At 37.6% G+C, this 25,557-nt stretch overlaps 1 protein-coding gene across 3 annotated transcripts in view; it reads left to right on the top strand.

Moving 5' to 3' along the window:
• LOC129764825 (A disintegrin and metalloproteinase with thrombospondin motifs like) overlaps positions 1–25,557 on the top strand; it is a 336,932-nt gene that overhangs the window by 237,850 nt on the left and 73,525 nt on the right. For all 3 annotated transcript variants that reach the window (XM_055764327.1, XM_055764325.1, XM_055764328.1), the window contains 2 exons: positions 20,474–20,609; positions 20,697–20,962. In XM_055764327.1, coding sequence (XP_055620302.1) covers positions 20,474–20,609; positions 20,697–20,962 — 402 coding nt within the window. The remainder of the gene's footprint in view (positions 1–20,473; positions 20,610–20,696; positions 20,963–25,557) is intronic.

The raw sequence follows: 25,557 nt of genomic DNA, 5'->3' as shown, positions 1-25,557 counted from the left end.
TCGACAGCGGGAACCTTGATCTATTAGGAGGATATCAATTCCGCTTGGAAAAGACCGCCAATGGCGGCTATAAATTTTGACCTTGAATGCAGTTTATTTGTTTTCCTGACAGACAGACGGATTCCTTGTTTCGATCGTGGCGCATTTATGGGATAATCCAATTAATCATATGCATTTGTGTCATCAGCGCTGACCGATTGACATAGTGAGCAAACCGGACTGCTGTCTCGGTTCGGATTGATAGCTTGTAATCCACTCAAAACTGGTTCCAGATGAAGAGAGAAATGACAGCATATTTCGGGGGCTATATTTATACACTGTTATTGATTTAACTATGCAAAACATCTGTGAGAGGACACATGCAATCAATCTGATGATTGATGCAAAACAAAATTGAATCTCATTTGTATTTTTTGCTACATGTATTCATCTTCATCGGGCATAGTAGCGATGAACATTACGCAAAACAAACAATGTGTTAATCATGTCTATCCCGCTTTGACGCTCTATAATTATCAGACTAGTCGTAATGAGCTACAAACGTCAATGAAAACTGCTAGGGCTGCCAACCGAATTCGAATCCAAAATTTCATCGCTAGTTCCAAATCTAATAGGTTCAGAAACTGAAACCTATTAGATTTCGAAATGATTGCTCTTGATGTTACCGCATCCACCCCCGTATCCAGTCTGAGGACATACAAACACGTGTGCGGAATTGGTTGCAGTTGTCTCGGGTGGTTTGGGGTGGATCGAGGGCAACCGTCACGATTAGCATTATTGTTATTCGTCGATCATTCCATTGACTACATATACCTTAACCCGACTGACTGAGAATTAGTGTATTGCATCAGTTTAATTGGAGGGCATTTATCTCACACGTGTATAATTAACTGGCAGTTTGTACATTGTATTTGCGAGCTTCTAGTTGGAGGATTCGTCTGTTGGGAAACTCAGCCGGTGTTTAAATTAATGTTTGCCAATTCGCGGCTATTTTTAATAACGTTTATTAATCACATTCGCAGCCACCGAAGAGGTCGATCATCCGTTCGTTCAATTCAACTTCAGGTTGATGGTCTGAGGAAGTCTCCTATGAGGAATCACTGTAAACTAATCATTTCATGTCATTCAATTTTACTCTCTTGACTATTGCAGCGTAAGGAACCTTTTAAATTGCTATAACCAGCTATTATTTCGAATACAATACATTCCTAATTTCATCATACATATAAACTAATCTATCTCAACAATTTTTGTTTAATCTGCTGATTTCCTCCACTATGCCATTATTGCTGTTCATCAATGATATTTTCTGTACATTACAGCTAATTCATTGGGAGTACAGGTCGGACTCGATTATCTACAGTTAAAAAAAAAATTATTTCTCAAATATGACTTAGTTCAAGCAAAAATGGAATATTTCAACGTTGAAGTGAAAGTTAATTGACTTCAATGAGTACAGTAGAATACAAATCGTGATTTTGGTAGATTCTAGTTGAAAAATCACCAAGAATTGTTTAAAATGATATTGCTTCGAAATTAAAAAAGATAGAAGTTTAATGTCAAAGAACGAATTGTAGAGCAGTAAGAGAGCTTCAACTTAGTTGGTAGGAACAATCAAGTTTATTATGAACTTTTTTTTTGATAAAATTAAAAATAACACCTTAAAAATCACTAAATTTAAGTTTTTCACTTCAAAAATGTTACTTATATCCACTAATTTGAAATTTTCATAAATGTATCCTGTATTAAATTTTCTCATCTTTCAAATGGATGCAACAGAATTATCTTTCGTAGCGTAATTTTCACAATAGAGCCAGTTTAAGGCAAACAGAGCTCGAAACAGAGAAAAAATTCATTAACTCTGTCATAGAACAAATTCGAACATATGCATACAAGGATTTTTTCCATCAAATATGATCCCCTATCATCTGAGAGAAATCGGATTGTTTTATGAGAAAGGTATTTTCTGGCTTTAAGGGGATGAATCAAAAATTAAATTCTTCTTTTAAATTTAAAAAACGAACAATATATGTATAAAAAAGAAATTAAAAACATAACTTTCGACTCGATTATATACAGTGAAAAGAATTCGAATTCGAAAATGAGTAGGACCACTCATTTTTTCTAAGTTTCCAGAGATACGCAAGAAGTTGGTTGAATTGAATATAGTGTTGGACATAATAAATATCTTTATTTAAAAGACTGGCCATTTGAACTTTATTGTTGTGTTCAGGCGCGAAACATTAAAAAAACCAAAATTCCAGTGTTTCATAACTATAGAACCAGATGGCAAAACTCTCACTCCTTTACAAAATTAATGTCAATTTCACATGAATTACAATAAGATTCTAATTCGTTGGTTATTTTTAGTTCTCAATCAGTTCATTCGGAGTGGTTTCGACCAAGTTGCGCCATGATGTAGTGTGTAAAGGGTGTGTCACATCAAATTGCACGGAAAATACGCTGTAGAAATTTAATTTTTAGGAATTATATCTTCAGCTTTCGCTTATAATCAGATAAGAGTGTATAGATCACGTTGGCCATGCTTTACTGTCAGTTTTTCGTAAATTTGGAAAAATGTCGTCGAACGAAAAAGAGCGTCGTGAATTAATCCTGCGCACTCATTTCGAGAATCCGGAGTTGTCACATCGGGACATCGGTAAGATGCTGGAAATCGTCCAATCCACGGTCAGCAGAGTACTAAAACGATACTTCGAGAACCTAACCATCGATCGGAAGGTGAAGAACGGCAAAAATGGATGCTCCGTCAGTGAAAAAGATCACAAGCGCGTAGTTAAGCAGTTTAGACGTGATCCGAGAAGTTCGGTCCGGGATGTCGCCAATAAGCTGAATTTGTCAAGTTCATTCGTCCAGTGGACCAAGCAGCGGGAGGGCCTGCGTACATACAAGGTTCAGAAGGCTCCTAACCGCGACGAAAGGCAAAACATGGTGGGGAAGACGCGAGCCCGGAAGCTGTACACCGAAATGCTGACGAAGCCGCATTGCCTGGTAATGGACGACGAAACCTACGTCAAAGCGGACTTTCGTCAGCTGCCGGGCCTGTTGTTCGTCTCCGCAGAGGACAAATTCAGCGTTCCGGAGGAGATTCGCAAGCAGAAACTATCCAAGTTTGCCAAAAAGTACATGGTGTGACAAGCGATCTGCTCTTGCGGAAAGCGGAGCGCCCCCATCGTGATGACCGGCACGGTAAACGGGCAGGTTTACCTTAAGGAGTGCCTTCAGAAGCGCTTACTACCACTATTGAAGCAGCATGAGGGCCCGACCATCTTCTGGCCGGATCTCGCTTCGTGCCACTATTCAAAGGACGTGTTGGAGTGGTACGAAGCCAACGGGGTCACCTTCGTGTCAAAGGAAATGAACCCGCCCAACGCACCGGAGCTTCGCCGAATAGAGAAATATTGGGCGATTATGAAGCAGGCCCTCCGGAAGAACCCAAAAGTTGTCAAATTGGAGGCGGACTTCAAGAGAAAATGGATTTCTGTTTAAAAAAAACTACAACCTGACGTTGTACAGAACCTTATGGACGGGGTAAAGAGGAAGGTGCGAGCATACGGGCTTGGGCTCGAAGTATGAATAAAAAGAAAATGCCAAAAGTTGTTTAATAGTTTTTATTTTACTGTCTAAAATTTTCAAAAGGATCGGTCTACTGGGCGAATTTCTACAGCGTTTTTTCCGTGATGCAAATTGATGTGACACACCCTATATCCCGTTCTACGTGTATCCTCTACGTTTGCTCGTTCAGGCTCTTCAAATCACTCATACTGCTTGTAAGCTACATCTACTATTCATACGATCACTCCTCATGTTTTTGGGGTCGGGGAAGGTTCTTACGATAGTTTGAGACACCTCCCCCCCTCTAAGGGGGGGCTGCCATACAAATGGAACACAAATTTCTGCATTACTCGAGAATCAGCCAAGCAAATGAAACCAAATTAGGCATATGGAGGTTTTAGGGTGCAATAAATGTTTCTCTGGTGACTAGACACTCCAGTCCTCTCTCTGCCATACGAATGAAACACAAATTTCTTTCCTTGGTTGGAACAGTGGAAATGCCATTTTCATCAACACTGTAAATGTCACACGCAGGAAAACGATACTGAACTCGTATATCTCCCAAAGTTCGAAAAAATAAGTCACAACTTTCTTTATTGAACGCCATCAATCGAGCCGCTGAGGTATTTTCTGGCTTTCTCAAAGATAGCTTATGAGCCTTCATAAACATTTCAACCCATGTCCGCCCAGCGCATGTTCCTTTGAAAGGGCTCTATGCCATTTTTAACCGCAAACGAATAGGCAATTCTTCGAAGCTGGACCTGAATGTGGCTTTAAAGCGGCCGCACGGCCGCTCGCTGAATGCGGCTTTATAGCGGCCTTTATTGGGCGACGTATCCTGAAACTGATACAGATTTAATATTTCTTGCATAAAGAACATGGAAACGCAAATGCTGAATTGAAAATCTAACCTTCATGTCTGGATATTTTCGTCGATATCGTCTTAAAGTTGGTTCTGGCACACCGAACTGTTGTGAAACTCTCCAAACTGGTGTCCGACCAATATTGGCCTCTTTTTCGCTTGTAAGTTCTAACCATCTGCAATAAAAAACTAAAATTAACATAATGTTGCAGTTCGCCAATTAGCCCCCAAGCGACTTTTTCAATAATTTGGCTGAAAAAAAATCATGATTGAAACTCGCCGGAAACAAACAGATTCTGTACAATAGAGTAACTTTATCATGTATAAAATTATTTTGAAATTTTAACTTTTCTCATAAAGTGGATAATGAAATTTGAAAAAACGGAAAAAAATAACAAATTCGGGATTTTTCTCATTTTTATTTTTCACTTTTTTTGTGATAACGTTTTCGGCAGAGTTAACGAGTACAAAGTTTGGACTTGTTATAATGCATCTTCAGTAACAATTAGGTGGCGCCACCTTCATTACAACGGGTCAAATTACCGATTCGTCATCTTCCCTCTCTCGCCAACTTGCCTCCCTCTCCCCTACTACTGATTTTTTTCATTATAATATAAAGTCTTCAAAAACAATTTTCGTATAAGATTTTTCCACCGTCTGCTAAAAAAGGGTTTTTCATTTAAATAGAATACTAATTTGCTCATAATTCATAAAAATTCGATGTTCCACAAAGTTCATCAAAAATAGTTTTATCATCTTGGACTCATTTTTTATATTTTGTACATGACTTCTATTTTATATGAAAAAATTAAAAAATACATATTCTAGATATTGCAAATTAAAGTTTTTTTTTGTAAATAAAAAAGAGTACTATTTTTTTTCTCAGTGTATATATTTTCACATTTTAACATCAATCTCTATATATATAAATAGGTTCTGTTCGTTTGTGTACGCGTCAAAAACTCGAAAAGTGCGGAACCGATTGAGTTCAAAGTTGTACACAATATACAACCCACTGCAAGGAGTGTTGCTACAACATACAAAAAAAAAAAGAAAAATTCAACTCAACCATGCGACCACAATGTGCCACGGCAAAGCGTGACAGGGTACAGCTAGTACTCTATAACTCTTTCTAAGATACCATTCCGGTACGACTCATAGTTTTTGAGATATAAATTATCAAAGATTTCTCTTACTAAAATCTATACGCCCTTTTCAAAAGTTACACTTAAGTCAAAAAAATCCCAATTGCTGTGGAAAATTCATATTTCCTCCAACCCAAACGGAATACAAACTTTCATTCGAATCAAAAATACACGTTTTCAAAATCTGCATTTTTAGGACGATTTCATTTGGAATTGCTCCCTGTTCGATCGAGGTATAAGCATTAGAAATCCTTATTTTTATCCTGCATGTGTTTAGGTTTCCATTTTACCATTTTTCCATTCATATATTCTGGTTAGATGTAGTCCCACGTCAAAAAACGACTAAGGAACAAATCTACCAGTTTTCGGAAGAATGTAACTGCGTAGCTTCTACTGAACAAACAGCTAAACAACCAATGTTTCAGGGCATTTTAAGTGGATTCCACCTAGCACGCAAGCAAATCAAATGCCTGTGGCGCTGTTTTCGCAATTAACCCACTCTATTTACATTTTACACGAGTAATCCGTCACTAGGAAGAGGCAACCACGTAAACACATAATCACAATCACTTCGCACAAACAGTTGCATCATTCGGGCTATCATCTCCCTCTGAGTTTGCCCTGAGTCACGTTCTCCCGTCCCACCTGTATTGCACCCATCGTGGTGCGCTCGCCATTAGATAATATCCTTTTCCTAGCGGCATAGAAAAACAGTTATCTCCACATATGTGGTTCTCCACACTCCCTCTCATGAACTCGCCCCCACAAGTGGCAGTCGGTGACTAGCGGTTGTGAATTTCGATTCATTAAAAATCATTTATCGTTCCGGAGAGCACTGAGAAATGAAAACTCGCGGAATGCACTTCTGGCCGAAGAGCGTGTGCTTATTAATTATGCATTAACAGTGCTGTCCACGTTTCGCGCGCACCATTCTGTTGCCATCGCTGAATGTGATTACATAGAAATGGATAGGAATCCGCAACTAGCATCAATGTGAATAGCTAATCGCAAGGACGACCAGTGAATCGGATGATGCACCGTCTGACGAAATGACCCATAAGAAGATGCACATGTTAGGATGGGCACCGAGAATGTGTTACTTTGTAATAAATTATAAGAATCTATGAATCTCATAAGCAACCAAATTTTACAGGTCATTGCTCATGATGCCATTCAACCAAATACTGTGCTCTAAGCTTCAAGATTTAAGCAGCTATTACATAAATGATACTTAAACTAATTCCCAACCATTTTCCCCGTTCAGATTGGTGGTGACCTTGTCCAATCGAAATTGAACCGCAAATGGCGTTGTCCGACCAATTCGCAGCATCGTGAGAGACGGTTGACTTCTTCAGCTCAACCAAACGTTCCGACGGAATCGAAGGGTTCATGATGTTCTGCTCGTCGTCCGATCGGTGGCCCCAACGATCACTCAGAGTAGACAGAGTAGATGGAGTGTGCGAAATGTTTAACCTTTCACATTAGTCGAAACAAACCGTACCGTGTCCATAAGTGGCTCATCATCCCGCAACCGAGCAGGCGAACAATCCACGCCGAGATCAGCAAAGATATTGATTACCGCAGATTACGAAACTTGCCCCGGTTGATTTAGGCGCTTATGTCCTCCGCATAAACGAGCGCGGCACATATTCAATTTGATGCGCGCGTTCGCAACTTTTAGACACTTGCGCTTGCTAACATTTACCTATATGTGCTAACTGGACCCAAAGGGGACCAGTTCACCCAGTGCGGCGCGAAATATCAATCTCGTTTCAACTTTTACTACTGATGCCGATCTGGGAATGAAGATGCAAGATGCGGATGATTTATTGGCTATATCGCGTGTGTTCTTAAGCGTGAATGGTGTGTACGAGTTCGGTTGCATACGACCACTTGGCCGGCGGCAGCAGAAGTTCGTGATCTTGATGAGCGTGGCTCTGATGGTTGGTTCATTAGCTTAGGCTCCCTGCCCTAGCACAAGCGCCGCCACGGTGCGTGACTCCCCAACGACAAATTGCACACGATGCAAAGATTCCCGTGAAAGGTTAGCGATGGGATATTGCCGTGAAGGGATATAATTAATAGCTTGAATGTTTGGTTTTTGGGATTTCAACATAAGTACAATGTATCGAGCTGTGGCAGCGACAGCTCCGAAAAATCTATTGGTTTGTCTTGTGGGGTTTTTAAGTTAACGTCGATTCATTTGAACTGACAGAGAAACCTGTGAAGGTTTCTGGATCACGAGTTTACATCAACTGCCAACGGAAATTTCGGTATCAAGTCTTGCTTTGCAACCATCGTATTCAAATAATAAACCGAATTATCCAGAAACATATCCATTTGCATACATATTTTAAGAGTTCTATTTTATGTCCTTCCATGAGTTGAAAATTACTACAATGATAAGAAGTATCGTTTAGTCTCGAATTCCGAACATTGGCCATTACACAGCGTCTAATTGCTCAAATAACTAATGTTTCACGAAATTTATTTGATTTTTGGATACAATAGAGCCTTTTTTTCCATTGACTACTGATTTATAAATACAAATTCATGGTAAAAAAAACGAAAAAAATGTTTAATTACATTTGTTTCAAATTCTGAACACCATTTTTGTTACTGACTCATATTCCGAGCACTTTTGTCTCAAATTCCAAACAACAAAAATGCAATTTAATGAGAAATCATAACTTTTAAACTACTGTACCGATTTAGATGATCGATATATCAAATTGAAGCCAATTGACTAGGTTTTTTTGGAAAATATTATACTCGCAAAAAAAAAGGTTTTTGTTCTCGTAATTATTGATTGTATTTGTTGACGTAGGACTACGTCTTTGATTTTTATATAAGGGGGTCACTCTACGATTAATTTATCCAGCAATGTTTTCGCACAAACATCAACGGTGGATATAATAGAACAAGTGAGCAATTGAATGAATAAAAGATGTATGTTTTTCGAGCGAATGCAAAGGTAAATCATGTATTATACATTCTTTCTTTCAACTTGGTTCCCTTGAATGGTGAATACAATACAAAATTGTGTGCAATAATTCGTCCTACAGGGTCTGTCAGATTAAACGCTCACGCAACAAATTTTGATAACTTCTACAAAAGTGAACCGATTATTATTTTTAAAAAAAGAAAATAAAGCTTATTTTAGGACATTTTTGATGTGACATCCCCTTTTTTCGACAACGCGTTTTAAAGGGTGAACAAAATTCTTCGTGCACAATTCTAACATTACGACTTCGATGCTGTTGAAAATCCTAGTTATTTCTTCTTTAAGTTCCTTCAAATTTTGTGGCTTGTTAACATAGCAACGGTCCTTCATGTACCCCCAGAGGTAGTAATCGACGACGAGAAATGTTGAAATCCTTACCATTAGAGGACAAAGTTTCATTAAGGCTTCGGTTGCTCGAGTAATGCGATTTCACTAAAAATACACGTTCTTGTAAATTGTACATCTTGACACTGAAAACCATCCGATCAGACAGAACGAGTAGCCGAATATTATCGTCCCGAAGTGGGGAATGCAATGTTACCATCGACGGAGCGAAAAATTTTTTATAAAGAGCTATTCGATTTTTTTGCGTGAGCGTTGAATATGAAAGACCCTGTATCAATCAAATTAGACATCCAGTCAATGTGTAGTAGGATTGGGCGATCTCTAAAAAAACGATTTTTACGGAACGATGCTCTAAATGGCGTAGGGATCGATTCACTGATTAAATTAATACCGTAAATAGGGGACAAATTGATCACGATTTTCAGAAAAATCTGAATATTTCCGAAATTATTTGTTAAATTTATACCCATTTATTTTCCGAACTAGTACTGGTGCTAAGGCCACAAAACGTTATGGAAAGTTTTGTTAAAGAAATTCTTAAGCGTTAATTTGAATAAATTTCAGTGAAAAATTTCAAAACAAAGATTGATCAATTTCACCACGAAGCTAGGTCAATCTATGTTTTCTATGATTTTCTAGTTTGACACGCACATAAATGTATAGAAAAAAATCATTGATTTCTCTACCTACTGTCGTTTGAATGTTAATTCAAGGGTTCTATTCATACATTAAAGGCATTTTTTTTTTCTTTGTATGAAGGTCACAGACAAACATGAAAAATAAATTAATTGAAAATTACTATTAGAAATTCAACAATTGATATTCTTCCAGAACTCCGCTGAAAAAAATACCATGCAATCCAACCGTGCCTTTATCCTGGGGTTCAGTCTAAATCTTGATAGTAGTCCTAGCTCTAGAAAAAAATGCTTCCGCTGGACCTGATGTTACCAGAAATATAACTTGTGACCACTTGTTTTGTAATGACAAAACTTACAAAACTGCTTCTCCTCTTCCTTGTCAGGTTCTTTTTAGTGAGATTAAAATCAATATTTACTGAATAACAAATTTACCAAAAAATGATTCCACGATCAAAATTTCGATTTTCGCGATTTTTCGAAGTACAAAGAATCGATCAAAAAATTCGGAAATCGGAAAGGAAAATATCGATTTCCTAAATATCAATCCAAGATCGCCCAATCCTAATGTGTAGTAATAATGGTGATGTAGATGGTGCACTCAGGTAAATCATCGGTAGAAAACTACCTAATACTTGGTAATGCAAACATTAGTAGAATGTAGGGGAGCCGCGGGTAAGACGGACAGTGGGGGTATGATGGACAGGTGGTTGATTTGTATAGTTGCATTATGAATTTCAAATTTCTGTTGATGGGAAGCTCTTCTACATGCTATTCTATAATATTTAAACCATCCCCCTACATATTATCAACCGTATATAAAATGAATGTCAGATGCAATACAAGGATATACCAATACTTTGCACGGTAGAAAATGGCTATGTATTGGCGGTAGTTAGTAAAATGGCTGCAATTCCATAGAAAATCATTATTTCAACGATATAACAATGGCCCACAGTGTCAGTGTTTGTGAAATGAATTATAGTCTGCAAATGAGCATTATTTCACCGCTACTACTCTCGATGACTTATAATAAAACTAATAATAAGAATAAGACAATGGAAAGAACTCACAATATCATAGCTATCCATTGATTGCTAAAAAAAACCTCAAAAAAAATGTGATAAAAACCTCAAGTATTTTCATCGTTTCTGTGTTTGATCCCCATGAACTTCATATTCAATGTATTCAATGACGACATATTTTTATTGTTTTACATTTATTTTCACATATATTTCGTCTACCATTCCACCTTGTTATGTGTCACGCTGGTGTTCATTAATAATTTCCAGACAGAATTACAATTACATTTAAAAAATCAACTGTTCCGAACAATCACAGTCCTACGTCAAATTTCCGTCCGTGTCCCTAGCCTCAGACTCTTCTCCTTTTTTTTATTGTTTACACGGTTTCGGGACCAAGGGCGCTCTATTTAAAAAAAAAAAATTCTTGAAAGCTGAATTTATTACATAAGATTTCCAAAAATCAGAAATGTTATTTTTATCGTTTTTGAGATATGATTTTTAAAAGTTAACCGATGATCTGAAGAATCAAATTTTCCTCTTATTTCCATTAATCACTTTTTTCAGAAAGAAGAAGCTTCCAAGAAAAATATCAAAAATATTGCGCTCTTTGTCCCGAAACTATTATTATTAATTCGTTTATTTTTACAGGCTCAGTTACTTAAGTTTAGAGGAGCCGAATTCTTAAATATAATTTTAAAACTATATATATATATATATAAACAATTTTCTTAGATCTATGATTAGTAAGGTGGAAAACCGATTACTCGCGGTGTACTCGAGTTTAGAAGGGTGACATATTTTTAGGAGAAGGATGGGATATAAGGAAATGGTAACAATGTTGATGAACACTCATTTCTTAAATCTATTCGTATATCTATAGTGTATTTACATTTCAACTTATTCTACTATTTATAGCAAGGGGACGAATTACCCGCAAAGGAAGGAAAGGAGGGTATAAGGATGTAGGGACAATCACACACGAAGATCTATAACTTTAAGGAAAACATATATATGGGACATGTAATCAAGGTCTAACCGAGCCAACACATCTCTCACCGGCACATTGGGCTGCCTTCCTCTAGCCCGAAGGGACTTTTCTAAATTCGATCTGGCAACAAGATACACCTCGCACGACCAAACAACGTGTTCGATGTCGTGGTAACCTCGGCCACAAATGCAGAGATTGCTACCGGCCAGATTGAAACGAAAGAGTAACGCGTTTAACGAACAGTGATTGGACATGTCGGAGGAAGGTGCGAATAAAGTCCCGACTCAAGTCTAGACTTTTGAACCACGGTTTGAGGCTAACCTTAGGGATAATCGAGTGAAACCACCGGCCCAATTCATCTTCATTCCACTTGCGTTGCCAGATAGCGATGGTATTTTTGCGGACTAAAGAATAAAATTCATTGAAGGCGATTTGACGCTGATAAATATCGCCTTCAATTGCACCTACCTTTGCTAATGAGTCAGCCCTCTCATTACCCGGAATGGAGCAATGTGAAGGGACCCAGATAAAGGTAATGACATAACAGCGTCTGGATAAAGCACTCAAAATTTCTCGTATTCTCTCAAGGAAGTACGGCGAGTGCTTTTCCGGCCTCACTGAACGGATAGCTTCGACAGAGCTAAGACTATCCGTTACAATGTAATAGTGTTCAACAGGTCGTGAGGCGACGCTGTCCAGCGCCCAATGAATTGCTGCCAATTCAGCAATATACACTGAGCAAGGATTCTGATGACTGTGTGAGGTGCTAAAAAATTCGTTGAACACTCCAAATCCTATGGACTCGTTTATAGTGGACCCATCAGTAAAGTACATATTATCACAATAGATACCCCCATACTTTTCATCGAAGATCGTTGGAGCGATCCTCGATCGTTGATAATCTGAATATCCACGGATATCTTGCTTCATGGACAGATCAAAATGCACAGAGGAATTGATGTAGTCAAGAAAACAAACACGGTTGGGAATATACGAAGAAGGATCAACCTGCATGGAGATGAATTCATGATATGAACTCATGAATCCGGAGTGAAAATTTAGCTCGATCAGCTGCTCAAAATTTCCGATCACCAATGGGTTCATAACCTTACACCGGATGAAGAACCGAAGAGATAATAAATTGAAGCGATCTTTTAGTGGGAGTACGCCTGCCAAAACCTCGAGACTCATGGTATGCGTTGAGGGCATACATCCCAACGCAATACGGAGACAAAGATACTGAATTCGCTCGAGTTTAATGAGGTGTGTTTTGGCAGCTGATTGAAAACAGAAACTGCCATACTCCATCACTGAGAGAATAGTTGTTCGATACAACATAATAAGATCTTCGGGATGGGCTCCCCACCAGGTGCCGGTAATTGTACGGAGAAAGTTTATTCTTTGTTGGCATTTTTTACTCAGATACCTAATATGGGCCCCCCAAGTACATTTGGAGTCGAACCAGACCCCAAGATACTTGAATGACATAGCATGAGTGATCGGTTTACCCAAAAGTTGAAGCTTTGGTTTTGCTGGTCTATGCTTCCTAGAAAAAACCACCATCTCTGTTTTCTCCGAAGAGAATTCGGTCCCTAGCCCAATGGCCCAGGTTGAAAAATTGTTCAAAGTATCTTGTAAGGGTCCTTGCAGGTCGGATTCGTTTGATCCTACGACAGACACCACTCCATCATCTGCAAGTTGTCTTAGGCTGCAATTTTGTGTAAGGCAATTGTCGATGTCGCTTACATAGAAGTTGTACAAAAGGGGGCTTAAACATGAGCCCTGGGGGAGTCCCATGTAAGAGACCCGACTTACTACCGAATCCCCGTGAGAAAAATTCAAATGTTTCTCACAAAGCAAGTTATATAACATATTATTCAATAGAGGCGGCAGACCCCGAAAGTGTAATTTGTCCGACAAAACCTCTATTGAAACAGAATCGAAAGCCCCCTTTATGTCCAAGAATACTGAAGCCATTTGTTTTTTTTTTCGGCGTAAGCCATTTGAATTTCTGAAGAAAGCAACGCAAGACAATCATTCGTCCCCTTGCCCCTGCGGAACCCATATTGTGTATCTGAGAGTAGGCCATTCAACCCATCGATCAAGGCGAAACAAGATCATTTTCTCCAACAATTTCCGTATACAAGACAGCATTGCTATTGGGCGAATTGAATTGAAGTCGGACGCGGGTTTTCCGGGTTTTTGAATAGCTATAACTCGTACTTGTCTCCAATCATCTGGAACAATATTATTCTCCAGAAACCGATTGAATAAATTCAACAAGCGATGTTTCGCCACACCAGGGAGGTTTTTCAGCAAGTTGAACTTAATTCTATCCGATCCCGGAGCAGAATTGTTACATGAAAGGAGAGCAAGAGAGAATTCTACCATCGAAAACTCGGAATCAAGATCGCACCTATCTTGTGAAATATCTCGAACAATTTTTTGTACGGGAACGGAATCGGGACAAACCTTCCGTGCAAAATTCAAAATCCATCGATGTGAATATTCCTCGCTTTCATTCGTTGAAGAGCGATTTCTCATGTTTCGAGCCACTTTCCATAATTTTTTCATTGACGTTTCTCGTGACAGACCTCCCACGAAATTTCGCCAATAAGCACGTTTTTTCCCTTTGATCAAGTTTTTAAATTGATTTTCAAGGTCCAAATACGTTTGAAAATTCTCAATGGTTCCACGTTTCCGAAAAGCTTTAAATGCATTTGATTTATCCTGATAAAGCTTGAAACATTGGCTATCCCACCATGGATTGGGAGGCCTTCGACGAATAGTGGAACCTGGGATGGGTTTCGTTTGAGCGCGAACTGCGCTGTCATAGATCAAACGAGAAAGGAAGTTATACTCCTCCAATGGAGGTAAGCCATCTCTGGAATTGATGGCTAGAGTAATCGCGTCCGCATATTTTTTCCAGTCAATGTGTCTTGTGAGGTCATATGCCATGTTTATAGATTCAGAAGAATTCGACCCAATGGTGATGGAAATTTTGATTGGCAAATGATCACTACCGTTGGGGTCCTGGATTACATTCCACTTGCAATCTAACGATAGTGAATTCGAGCAAAGTGAGAGGTCAAGAGCACTTGGGTTAGCAGGAGGTTTAGGTACACGTGTTGTTTCCCCAGTATTCAAAACGGTCATATTGAAGCTGTTACAAAGGTCATATATCAACAATGAACGATTGTCGTCGTACTGTTCCCCCCAGGCAGTTCCGTGAGAGTTGAAGTCTCCCAAGATCAATCGTGGCTCAGGAAGGAGTGAGCACATGTCATCAAGTTGTTTGCGGCTAACCGCAGCTCTCGGAGGCCAATGCAAGCTGACAATACAGAGGTCTTTGCCTCTGATGTTTGCATGACATGCAACAGCTTCGTTCCCTCCAATAGGTGGAAGGTCAATTCGAAAAAATGAGTGGTACTTATTGATCCCCAATAGCACCCCTCCGTATCTGTCATCACGGTCCAAGCGTATAATATTAAAATCGTGGAAAGAGAGATCATCTCGCGAAGAAAGCCAAGTTTCGGACAGAGCAAAAACACTACAATTGGAGTTATGAATTAAAAATTTGAATGTATCCAATTTAGGGATAAGACTACGACAATTCCACTGTAAAACAGTGATATCTCCGACCTCTCTATTTGAATTAGACATCAAGAGAGATAATCATTGCAAGGAGGGGCCATGTTTGCATCAATTGTTGTAAAATTTTCTTTAAAACTGAAAGCATTGAGATAACAATGGTTCTGATGGAGTCGGAAACATTAAAACACGTGAAGATTTGATCCACAAGGTCAGTCAACTTTATAAATCCCGATTGGGAAATTGAACTGGACGGAAAAACAGGGACAGTTGGGGTTTTTGATGTCCCCTCGAGTGCTGGGTCGTTCAAAGATGAACTATTCCCATGGAAGCCAGGAGGAACCTGATTTTGCTTGTCCGCTGCACTCGATTTTTTAGGCAAGCTAACAGGGGGTATCACCGGGGGGACTTGTTCTTGAATTTTGGGAGTGGTCACATTTTTGCGCCGGGGATTCCCTTTGAAAATAAGCGGTGTGCGCCCGCTAGCTGTGTCCGCTTCCATTTCATCAACTGGCAACGTAGAGTAAACATTGTGTGTGGAGATTGGTTGTTGTTGTTGCTGGGCCAGTGGAGAAGCGCCCTTTAATATTTCCGCAAATGTGCGTTTCGAGCGTTCCTTTAAAGAGCGCTTCTGTTTCTCCCAGCGACTCTTGTAAGTTTCACAAGCTGAGAGTACATGTGGAGCTCCTCCGCAATATGGACACTTATACTCAGTCGCACTGCAGGATTCGCCCACATGTTGCTCTCTGCAAGTGGCACAGCGCTCCTTGTTGGCACAATAAGCTGAAGTGTGGCCAACTGACTTGAATTTTTGGCAAGTCATGGGCTTTGGCACGGAGAGTCGTATAGGCAGCCTCAATTTATCCACCATGACGTAGTCAGGGAGGGCGGAACCACCAAAAGTTACTCGAAACGAGTCGGACGGCGTGAATTTAGTCTCTCCCCCTTCTTGGGAGACTTTCCCTAGTTGGCGGCAGTCCAAGATTTTAACACTCACCAAAGGGGGTTTTTTAAATTTTCCAAATCCTTCTTTTATCATTTTACACGTCAGACCCGTTTCAGTTACCACCCTCGAGATTTCTACGTCATGGGACGGCACGTAGACACGATACTCTAGGGTGAACCTCTGGTCGATCACAATACCGTTTGCATGTTTCCGGTCACTCACGATAACACGCAGTTTGTTCGGTCTAACTTTTAAAACTTCGATCACGGAGGAGTAGTTTCTTGTCAGATCTTTCGTGATCTGAATTACATTCAGCGCTTTTCCGTTTGGTTTGGGCCGGAAGAAAACAACCCAGGGACCAGCTCCAGGTGCATCTTCTGGATAAACCTTGACACGGGGAGAGGATACAACAGAAGAGGAAGACGAGGACGAGGTTTGAACTGGCTCGGAAATATCAGAAGAAGGAAGTGAAATCGATGGTGGGAGAGGAGAAGTGGGAGTTTTTGTGGAGTTCAGGGAGGAGGGAGGAGGCAATTTTTTTCGAGGGGGGCTTGGTAGGATGAGCAGATTCGTCCCCAGACGAACTACATTCTGTAGGAGGGACTCGTTTATGTTTTTTCCCATTTACTTTTTTTGAATTGGTTTCAGAGTCGAAAGTCTCCATTTCTGGAGATCCCTCATCATTCTCCATTATATTAAATGTTCTAACTAATTTTATAATCTATATTTATTTTATATGTACCTCGTTGCACCAAATCGAACGGCAGACCACGTTGATACAGACGAGATGGTGTATCGGCCAATAATGCGATGAATCGGTATACCTCGGTGATAATACGGCAATGCAAGAAAAACAATGCCGATATTCCGACACCAGCAAAAGGTCACAGCGTCCGCTGTAGCAGCCTTTGTTCTCCGCTGATTGTGGCACTGGTATTCCGCTTCTCCACAGCACGGATCACACGCGACATTCACAAACCCGCTTGGGTGAAAACAAAAGCACTCCACCAGTCACGAAGTCAATAACGGTATTGTTGTAACAGTACAACAGACGCAAACAACTCTACGTCTGGATGCCTCGGCAGCTGGTTAACGAATGTCCCGAAACTATGTAAACTATTAAAAAAACAAGTACAATCAATAATCACGAAAATTTGGCAAAATTGGCAGTACATTGAAAAATAAGCTACGTAAGACGATTTTGTTGCTTTCGTTTATATTTTATATTTCAATTTTATTTTGTCTGAAACTTCTGAATTGGTAGATTTATGTAACATTTTGAGACTAGAAAACTTAAAAGTTAGTGGTTTTCAAGTTGTTGTTATAAATTTGATCCCAAAATATGCATAATAAACTTAATTGTTTATATGAATTAAATTGAAACTCTTAAACGCTCTATAATTTGTTATTAGACATCTAATTCCTACATTTTCTAATTCGGTTGCAATCATTTTAAACAATTCATGATGAACTTTCAATTAGAACTTTCAAAAACCACGATTTTCACTCCATTATACTTATAATAACTAATTAAATCTTACGTTAACTTTGAAATATTTTTTTTTCTTGTTTCATCCATTTATAGTAGATTCTTAACAACTCTAGCATTTAACATGAAAACGGCAAACAAAATAGTTAAAACAACTACAAAAATTGAAAAATTAACGATACCTTTTTAGATACGAACGTTTTGTCACTGTGACAGTGACCGTCACTTTTGACCGTCACTTTTTTGCAAATCCTTAGTATTATAAATTATAGGCTGTATCGATACATGTATATGATGGTAAAATTTAGCCTATACCCCAAAGAATATCAGGCCTTTCACTATCCAATTATTTATAACATTAAAGTTTAGTAAATTTACATTTAAAAATGATGTGTTCGGAATTTGAGAAAAAAGTCACAGGAGGGTTGTGTCCGAGACACGACCGCATAATTGACGTAGGATTCCGTTAGGCTATCTGTTGATTCTTGATATGTTTGATAGATTAAATCATTAAACTCTTTGATAATCATTTGGTGGCCTCCTGAAAAGGGCCGTTTTGTTTGGTTGTTGGGTATTGTTTGTTCACTCCACCAGTGTTTACCGAGTGATAATGACAGAAGGATAATAAATAGTCGTTGGATGGTGCGTTTCAGATAAAAGTTACCGAAATGGAACGAGATATAATGAAAACCGCCCTCTGTGATCCTAGACGGGATGCCTTCTGTGTTATTGATGAAATAAAGAAAAAAAACTCACCAATGTAATATAAGATAATTACCAATACCGAACACAATTATTAATTTTTCTCATCAGTATAAACATGTTACTTTAATATAGAGAAAACATATTTGAAATGGAAAAGGTAATTTTCTTTTATAATTTTTACTTTCTGAGTGTTTATGCAACCCAATGCGAATTTTAATTGGTCTTTCAACACCTAATACTATATGTAGAGCAATCACTGTTTCTAATATTTCTTCACTTTTCCATTTTCTCGCCGTATAAACTTTCCTTGGGTGAAAATGAACACAACAAAACAGACAGCTTAACCCTCTACAGCCCTAGCCCGCCTTTAGACGGGCTTCGCGGATTCTCTTTTCGAATTATTCAGACAGACCCACTAGAACGTCTTTAGAATATTTTCATCTATCACACATATATATTGTTTTTATGCTGGCAGCTTTCTGCTAGGAGTATTATTTGTTGAAAGTCGAAAATTCGAGATAAAACTGAAGTAGTTTTTTTTAGATAAATAAAAAAAAATTGGCCGGTAGAGGGTTAAACCAAACGACCCGTTCTCGAGCGGGAAAACACCTTGGTTTTGAAAATAAAATAAATCGTTTCATATATCAAGTCATTTTTAACACAACTGCTACCATATACGAGGGTCACTATTTATATTTCGAGAATTGGCAACACAGTTTATGTGAGTCCATCTGACGGTTCCATCGTAAAGTTTGACATTTTTGACGATATACGTACTCAGAACATGTTGTCATACGGATGCTATTTGTTTATTTTATATTTAGTTGAAAGTTTGGTCTCGGCAAAAAAATGGAACTGAATAGTGAACATTTTCGTGTGATGATTTTTTACGACTTTCGACGTGGATTATCACAACAAGAGTGCGTCAATCAACTTAATTTGACTTTTGGCGATGAAGCTCCATCAAAAACCACTGTGTATCGCTGGTACAGTGAATTCAATCGTGGTCGTAGTTCGCTGTCCGACGAGTTTCGTGAAGGTCGTCCAAAATCGACTGTAGTGCCAGAAAACATCGATGCTGTGCACGAAATGATTAAGCAAGATCGTCATGTAACCTATTGTGAGATTGAGGCATCCCTAAGCATTAGTTCTACCAGCATATATGCGATTTTACATGAACACTTAGTTGTGCGAAAATTATGTTCACGTTGGATCCCACATAATTTGACAATCGCTCAAAAAAAAAAGGCTCGTGTCGATTGGAATAAATGCTTTGAAAATTGGTTTAAGCGCATGCAAAAGTGTATCGATCATCGTGGCGAGTACTTTGAAAAACAATAAAAATATATTCGCAGCTTAACTATTTGTTTTTGTTCCTATTCCCGAAATATAAATAGTGACCCTCGTACAACTTGACACTTACACTTCTGCTAAATTTTTCACAATACACGATCGGTCATTGATATTAAATTTCACGGAGCAATCAACATTAAAGTTCCAAATTTAAATTTTATTTGCTAGAATTAATCGTATCACTATCCTTTTCATATATTTGCAATGCCTATTTCCCCCGGGCACATTGGTTTTGATGTTTCTGTTAGGGAAAACATTTCGGTGGGAACAAAAGCTCCCTTTACTTTCATGTGTTTGCAATGTCGATTTCTCCCAGGAAGCTTGGTTTTGATGTCTCTGCTAGGGAATATATTTCGGTAGAAACAAAAGCCCCCCTTCTTTCATGTATTTGCAATGCCGATTTCCCCCAGGCAGCTTGATTTTGATATCTCTGTTAAGGACCCGCCGCATGTGTCGTCAATTTCGACCAATCAGAAGTGGGTATTTCCGTTAGGATAGGGGTTGAGATTTTTCAATTATTCGATATTTAGTTTCATGATATATATTATTTTCTTCAATATAAAAAACTGTTATGGAGTTCCGAAATCGATTGATTCAAAAATTGCATCAATCCATCGTGAAATGACTGAGCAAAAAGCGTTTGAAATTGGACAATTTTCACGATGTGCACGATTTTCTATTTTCAATTTATACCCCAATATGTCCCCGAAAGACGTAATCCTACGTCAAAAACAGTACTTGAAGCTACTCACTAAAAACATGACCAACAACAAACTAATTATGTTTGTTTCGTTCTTTAATTCTCATTATAGGAGGGTAGCATAGGACACGATCTTGTGATAAAGCCAGTGCCAACCGAAATCTCCCAGGCGGAGGACGGTAGTGTTCATCATGTTATTTATAAGCGAACCGTGTCAGAGGACCACAACGATCAGTCAAGTGATTATGGTGAGTTCGCTTTGCTATCCTTAATCTAGCCTAAGTTGATTAACAGAATGTAAACATACCCTTAACAAATCAATGCGCTATCCCCAGCATTCATGGAACCGGACCGGCTGCAGAAGCGATTTCGCTCGAAGCGAAGCCCCCAGGCGTACTACAAGGCGTCGCGAGCCCTCGAGACGACCATCTATCCGGAGATCCTGGTGATAGTGGACTATGACGGTTACCGGTTACACGGCGGTGACAACGTCCAGGTCAAGCGGTACTTCGTTTCGTTCTGGAACGGAGTCGACCTGCGATATCGGTTGCTGAAGGGGCCGAAGATCCGCATCAGCATTGCCGGCATCATCATCTCACGGGTAAGTCCGGTTTCGCCGGTATCCACTGAGCTAATGTTCGCCACTGATGGCGTGACTTTGGGTCAAGCAAACGTTAAATGACTTCCTTATTAGAGCTTATTGCCCACGGCGCGGTAGCGCTGATCGGTTGCAAAACCATGTGCGAGATAAGATTTATGTGATCAAACGGTAACACGATTAGCGGAATTAACGATGCTCGACAGTAACGTGATCGGAGTGAATTGAAATCTGAATCGCTGTATGATATATGCTATGAGAAACAATACTTTTTGTTGAGAATTTGTGGTTTTCCGAGCGATCTAGTGTTAGTGCAATAATTTGTATGGGTATCCTAACTAAATTACGACCCGGCCATTTTTTTTTCTTGGATAGAATTGACATCGATTATTTGTCAACGTCAATTCTAATAACCCCAATAAATTTTTGTTGTATTTTCCAAGTATATTACTATCGAAATTTTCGTTTATTGAACATATTATGTTATAGACAATTGTATATCGACACTCCATTCATTTTTATAACATGCATAATCAGAATAAAGTCTATGAATTTGATACAATCCAGCAATACTGGCAAATTCAAAAATTTATACTTTGGAAAAAAACCAATCTCATTTTAAAACTCGTTCAACAAACATTTTCTCGTGCACTTATCGACCTATTTGAATAATGAAATATGACTGATTTTTGTTATCATCTTCACCACTATTAATTTATGTGTTATTTTCCGGCGACCTTACTTTTTTCCTGTTCACCCATCATTCCAGCATGAACAATGAGTAATTTGATCGCGTTGAAAATATCGAATTATTTTCCAATTTATCATCAGCTAGAAAACAAAATGTTTCATATAGCTAGTTCAACGTACATTAAAGGTCAGGGAAATCCTATGTCGAAAAGAATGGACATTGATACTAGCGTTGAACGAAAAAACTAGAGAGGAATGTTTAAAAAGTTATCAAAATTTAAAATGGAATGCTGTAGGCTACGTGTACACGTTTACTGAAATTATGTTAAGGAGCAGTTCAAGAGCACGCATCATGCGAATATGACAATAGGAAGATCTGACAATGAATAAGGAAGCTCCGTAGAAAGGCTATATCATTCGTACTGCAGATACTTACACCAAAGAATGCTAATTGTTCATACTGTACGATTCTGAATAAAATATTCTTCCGTATAATGGTTCGTTCAAAACAGTGTCTTTTCCAGGATGCACTTTTGAAAAAAATAACTATTTCATTGTTCGAATGTCTACTTTTTGGTGAAAATTTCAAATTTATGTTTTCTTCGTGTTTTCACAGGTGTCAAACAAGAAGAGACAGTTAACCACCTCGAAAAAACACCCTATGTAAACTATTGGGTGTTTTTTCGAGGTAGTGAACATTTTTTTTTTAAATTCGACATGACCATTTTCATTGTCACCCTTATATACCCTAATAATATAGCCATTTCATGACAAAAAACGGATATAGTGGTTCTAAGATTTTCGTGAAAAGTGCTAATTTTGTTCTTTATCGTAAAACATTAGATCATATCTTAAAAACATAATTGACACATTTTTGATTTTTCGATATGTTATGTAGAAAACCCTCAACTTTCAAGAAAAAATATAAAAAATATTGCGCCCTTGGTCCCGAGACCATGTAAACTATAAAAACAACAAAAAAACAATAATTATGAAAAAAAACAATTTTTTTTGCAAGTGTAATATTTTCTTAAAAAAGACTAGTTCATTGCTTTCAGTTTGGAATGTCGATCATTTGGTTCGAAAGTAATTATTTTTTGGAAAAAATTTTGGAAAAAATTGAAGAAAAATTAATTTTCGGTCCACCCTAAATTGGAAATGAGGGTGACCCCTAAGGAAAAAAAAATCAGGTCTAATGTTTTGCGATAAGGAATAAAATTATCACATTTCACGAAAACCTGAGGACCACTATATTGGTTTGGCCTGAAATTACGAATCCAAAACGAAATTGGATTTTTAACACTTCAATTAAAATGGTTGAGCTATCTGAAAAAAATGTAAAAAAACAACCACAAATATTTTCGAAGTTTTCGCTCGAGAATAGTCATTCAAGGTGTCGCTATTTTTTTCTATAAAGTCTTCTAAAATATCTTTCATTAGCAATTTAGAATCAGTTAAGCGGTTCAAAAGTGAGCGTATTGGCAAAACAGCCTATTTTCAGACCACTCTAATTCTGATTTTTCATTGGAATTGCTGTATTTTGCATACAGTGACTCAAACTTGAAATCGTACCCCACCATACGGTCTTGTTTTCACTACTTTTGAATGTCGAAAACAAGTTCTCGAAACATTCTATTCAGATAATGATATATACACAATTTTAAAACTTAAACCTTTAGCTTTTTTTGTTTTGATGTGTGTAAATGGTGTATAGTGGACAATAATTTGGGGAATAAATGAAAAAACGATTTCTTTTGTGTTTATTTATAAATTGTATGGGCTAACATATTTTTTTGCTAACCAACTTAATAGCAAATTCATTCAACCTTCTCAATGAGCTTTCATTTGGTTCATATTACGTTCATGTAGGACTTTTCCAAAACCCATTACCCCTTCGTCTGTAATGATGAATAATTCAATAAACAAAATATGTTTGAAAATTAAAATAAATTCTGTGCACGTTTAACTTGTTGCGTTAGTGAAAACAACTTCATTTTATTTTTTGTATCAATTTTGAAGAAGTGCCAAAAACAGAGTTTTAGATAATCTGTAATTTTGCAATTATTGCAATGAGATCTAATGTTAGCAGGAACATTTTTTAGCTTAGTGTATTCCCAAAACTCCTGTGAAAGTTTCGACATTTAAAAGTAATGAAAAAAAAAAGATCTGCATGGTGGGGTACGATTTCGAGTTTGAGTCACATAATATTAGAAGATCTACATAAAGAAGCTACAGCGGAAGTAGAAAGTATATCAGTTTGGTACCAAAGAACGAGAATTTTAAGAGCATTAATCCAATAGATCTATACCACACTCTTTGTTTTATTATTTAGTACTAATTTTCTATCGCGGCCATTCCATGCCAAACCGAAATAGTGGTTCTCAGATTTTCGTGAAAAGTGGTAGATTTGTTCTTCATCGCAAACAATTAGACCCGTATTTTTTATGTTTTCGTTAGGGTGACCATTTCCGTTTTAGGGTGATCCGAAAAATCCCTTTTTTAACTTTTCTCCTAAAATGACTTTTTCAAAATATTCATAACTTTTGAACTACTGAACCGATTCTAATGATCGACATATCAAATTAAAGCCAATCACCAATCGTCAGCCAATCGTCTTTTCAGGAATTAATAGGTTCTAGAAAACTAAATTTTTTTTTCGTTATTATTGATTATATTTGTTTTTTATGGTTTTCATGGTCTCTGGACCAAAGACGCTATTTTTTTATATTTTTCTACAAAGCTGAGCTGATTTTTTATACATAAAATAACTCAAAATCAGGGATGTGTACTTTTGTTTTAAGTTATGATTTTAACCAATTTAACCAATGCACAATAGTCCAGGAGATGCATTTAAGTGGAAATTAGCATTTAGAGCTCGAGAGTTATTCTCTAGACAAAAATTGTCTTAGACAAAGTTGTTACATATGATAGAGCGCTTATTTTAATGTTATCAAAAAAAGGTTCACCAAATGTTTCGATGAAATACAAAATATAACTTTCTTATCTTCATAGATAGAGGTAAACATAATTCGATAATGTTGTAGTACCAGTTATTTAAGACATCTTTGTAGAACAATGTTTTTTTTCTATCACTTGAAATAATCGATATAGCTTCTTTTTTCTAAGTTACGTTAGGGTCACCATGAAAAAATTGTTTTCTTGCTCTAACTTTTATATTTCAAATTGTTATTTCTTCCCAAAAAATACGCTCTCTTCGATTGTTTGTCATTCTTTCTGGGGCAAACATAACCAAATTTAATTGGCGGCATTTAAAAGAGCATATTTCACTCTACATGATGTGTGATTTCCAAAACTATGTCATTTTCGTGTTTGATTAAATCAAAATTGAAATCATGAATTTTTGGGTAAAAAAATATCAATAACTATAAGTAGGATTGAGATATTAACAATGAAAAAACGGTTTTTTTCCTCTAACTTTTATATTTAAAATTCTACATCAAAACTGTCTTAGTACGACTTTTAGAGCTTATCGAAACCAACATTTTGCGATGCAGAACTTATCAATATCTTAATCCTGCTCAAAGCTATTGATGGGTTTCCACCCAAAAACTCATGATTTCAATTTTAGTTTACTCAAACACGAAAGATAGCATAGTTTTGAAAATCACATATGATATAGAGTGAAATTTGTTCTTTCAAATTCCGTCAACAAACATTTTTATGTTTGCCCCAAACAGAATGACAAATAAATGAAAAGATCGTGTTTCTTGGAAAGAAATATCAATAACTTTGAGTGAAGTTGAAATATTGACAAGTTTTGCATCGCAAAATAGTTTGTATTAGTAAGTTCTAAAAGTCTTTCGAAGACAGTTTGTATGTAAAATTTGAAATATAAAAGTTAGAGCAAGAAAACAGTTTTTTTCATGTTGACCCTAACGTAACTTCGG

The sequence above is a fragment of the Toxorhynchites rutilus genome, chromosome 2 (genome assembly GCF_029784135.1).
Source record: "Toxorhynchites rutilus septentrionalis strain SRP chromosome 2, ASM2978413v1, whole genome shotgun sequence".
Lineage (NCBI taxonomy): Eukaryota > Metazoa > Arthropoda > Insecta > Diptera > Culicidae > Toxorhynchites > Toxorhynchites rutilus.
The sequence above is the reverse complement of the archived record's forward strand: the minus strand, read 5'-3'. Positions and strand labels throughout refer to the sequence as shown.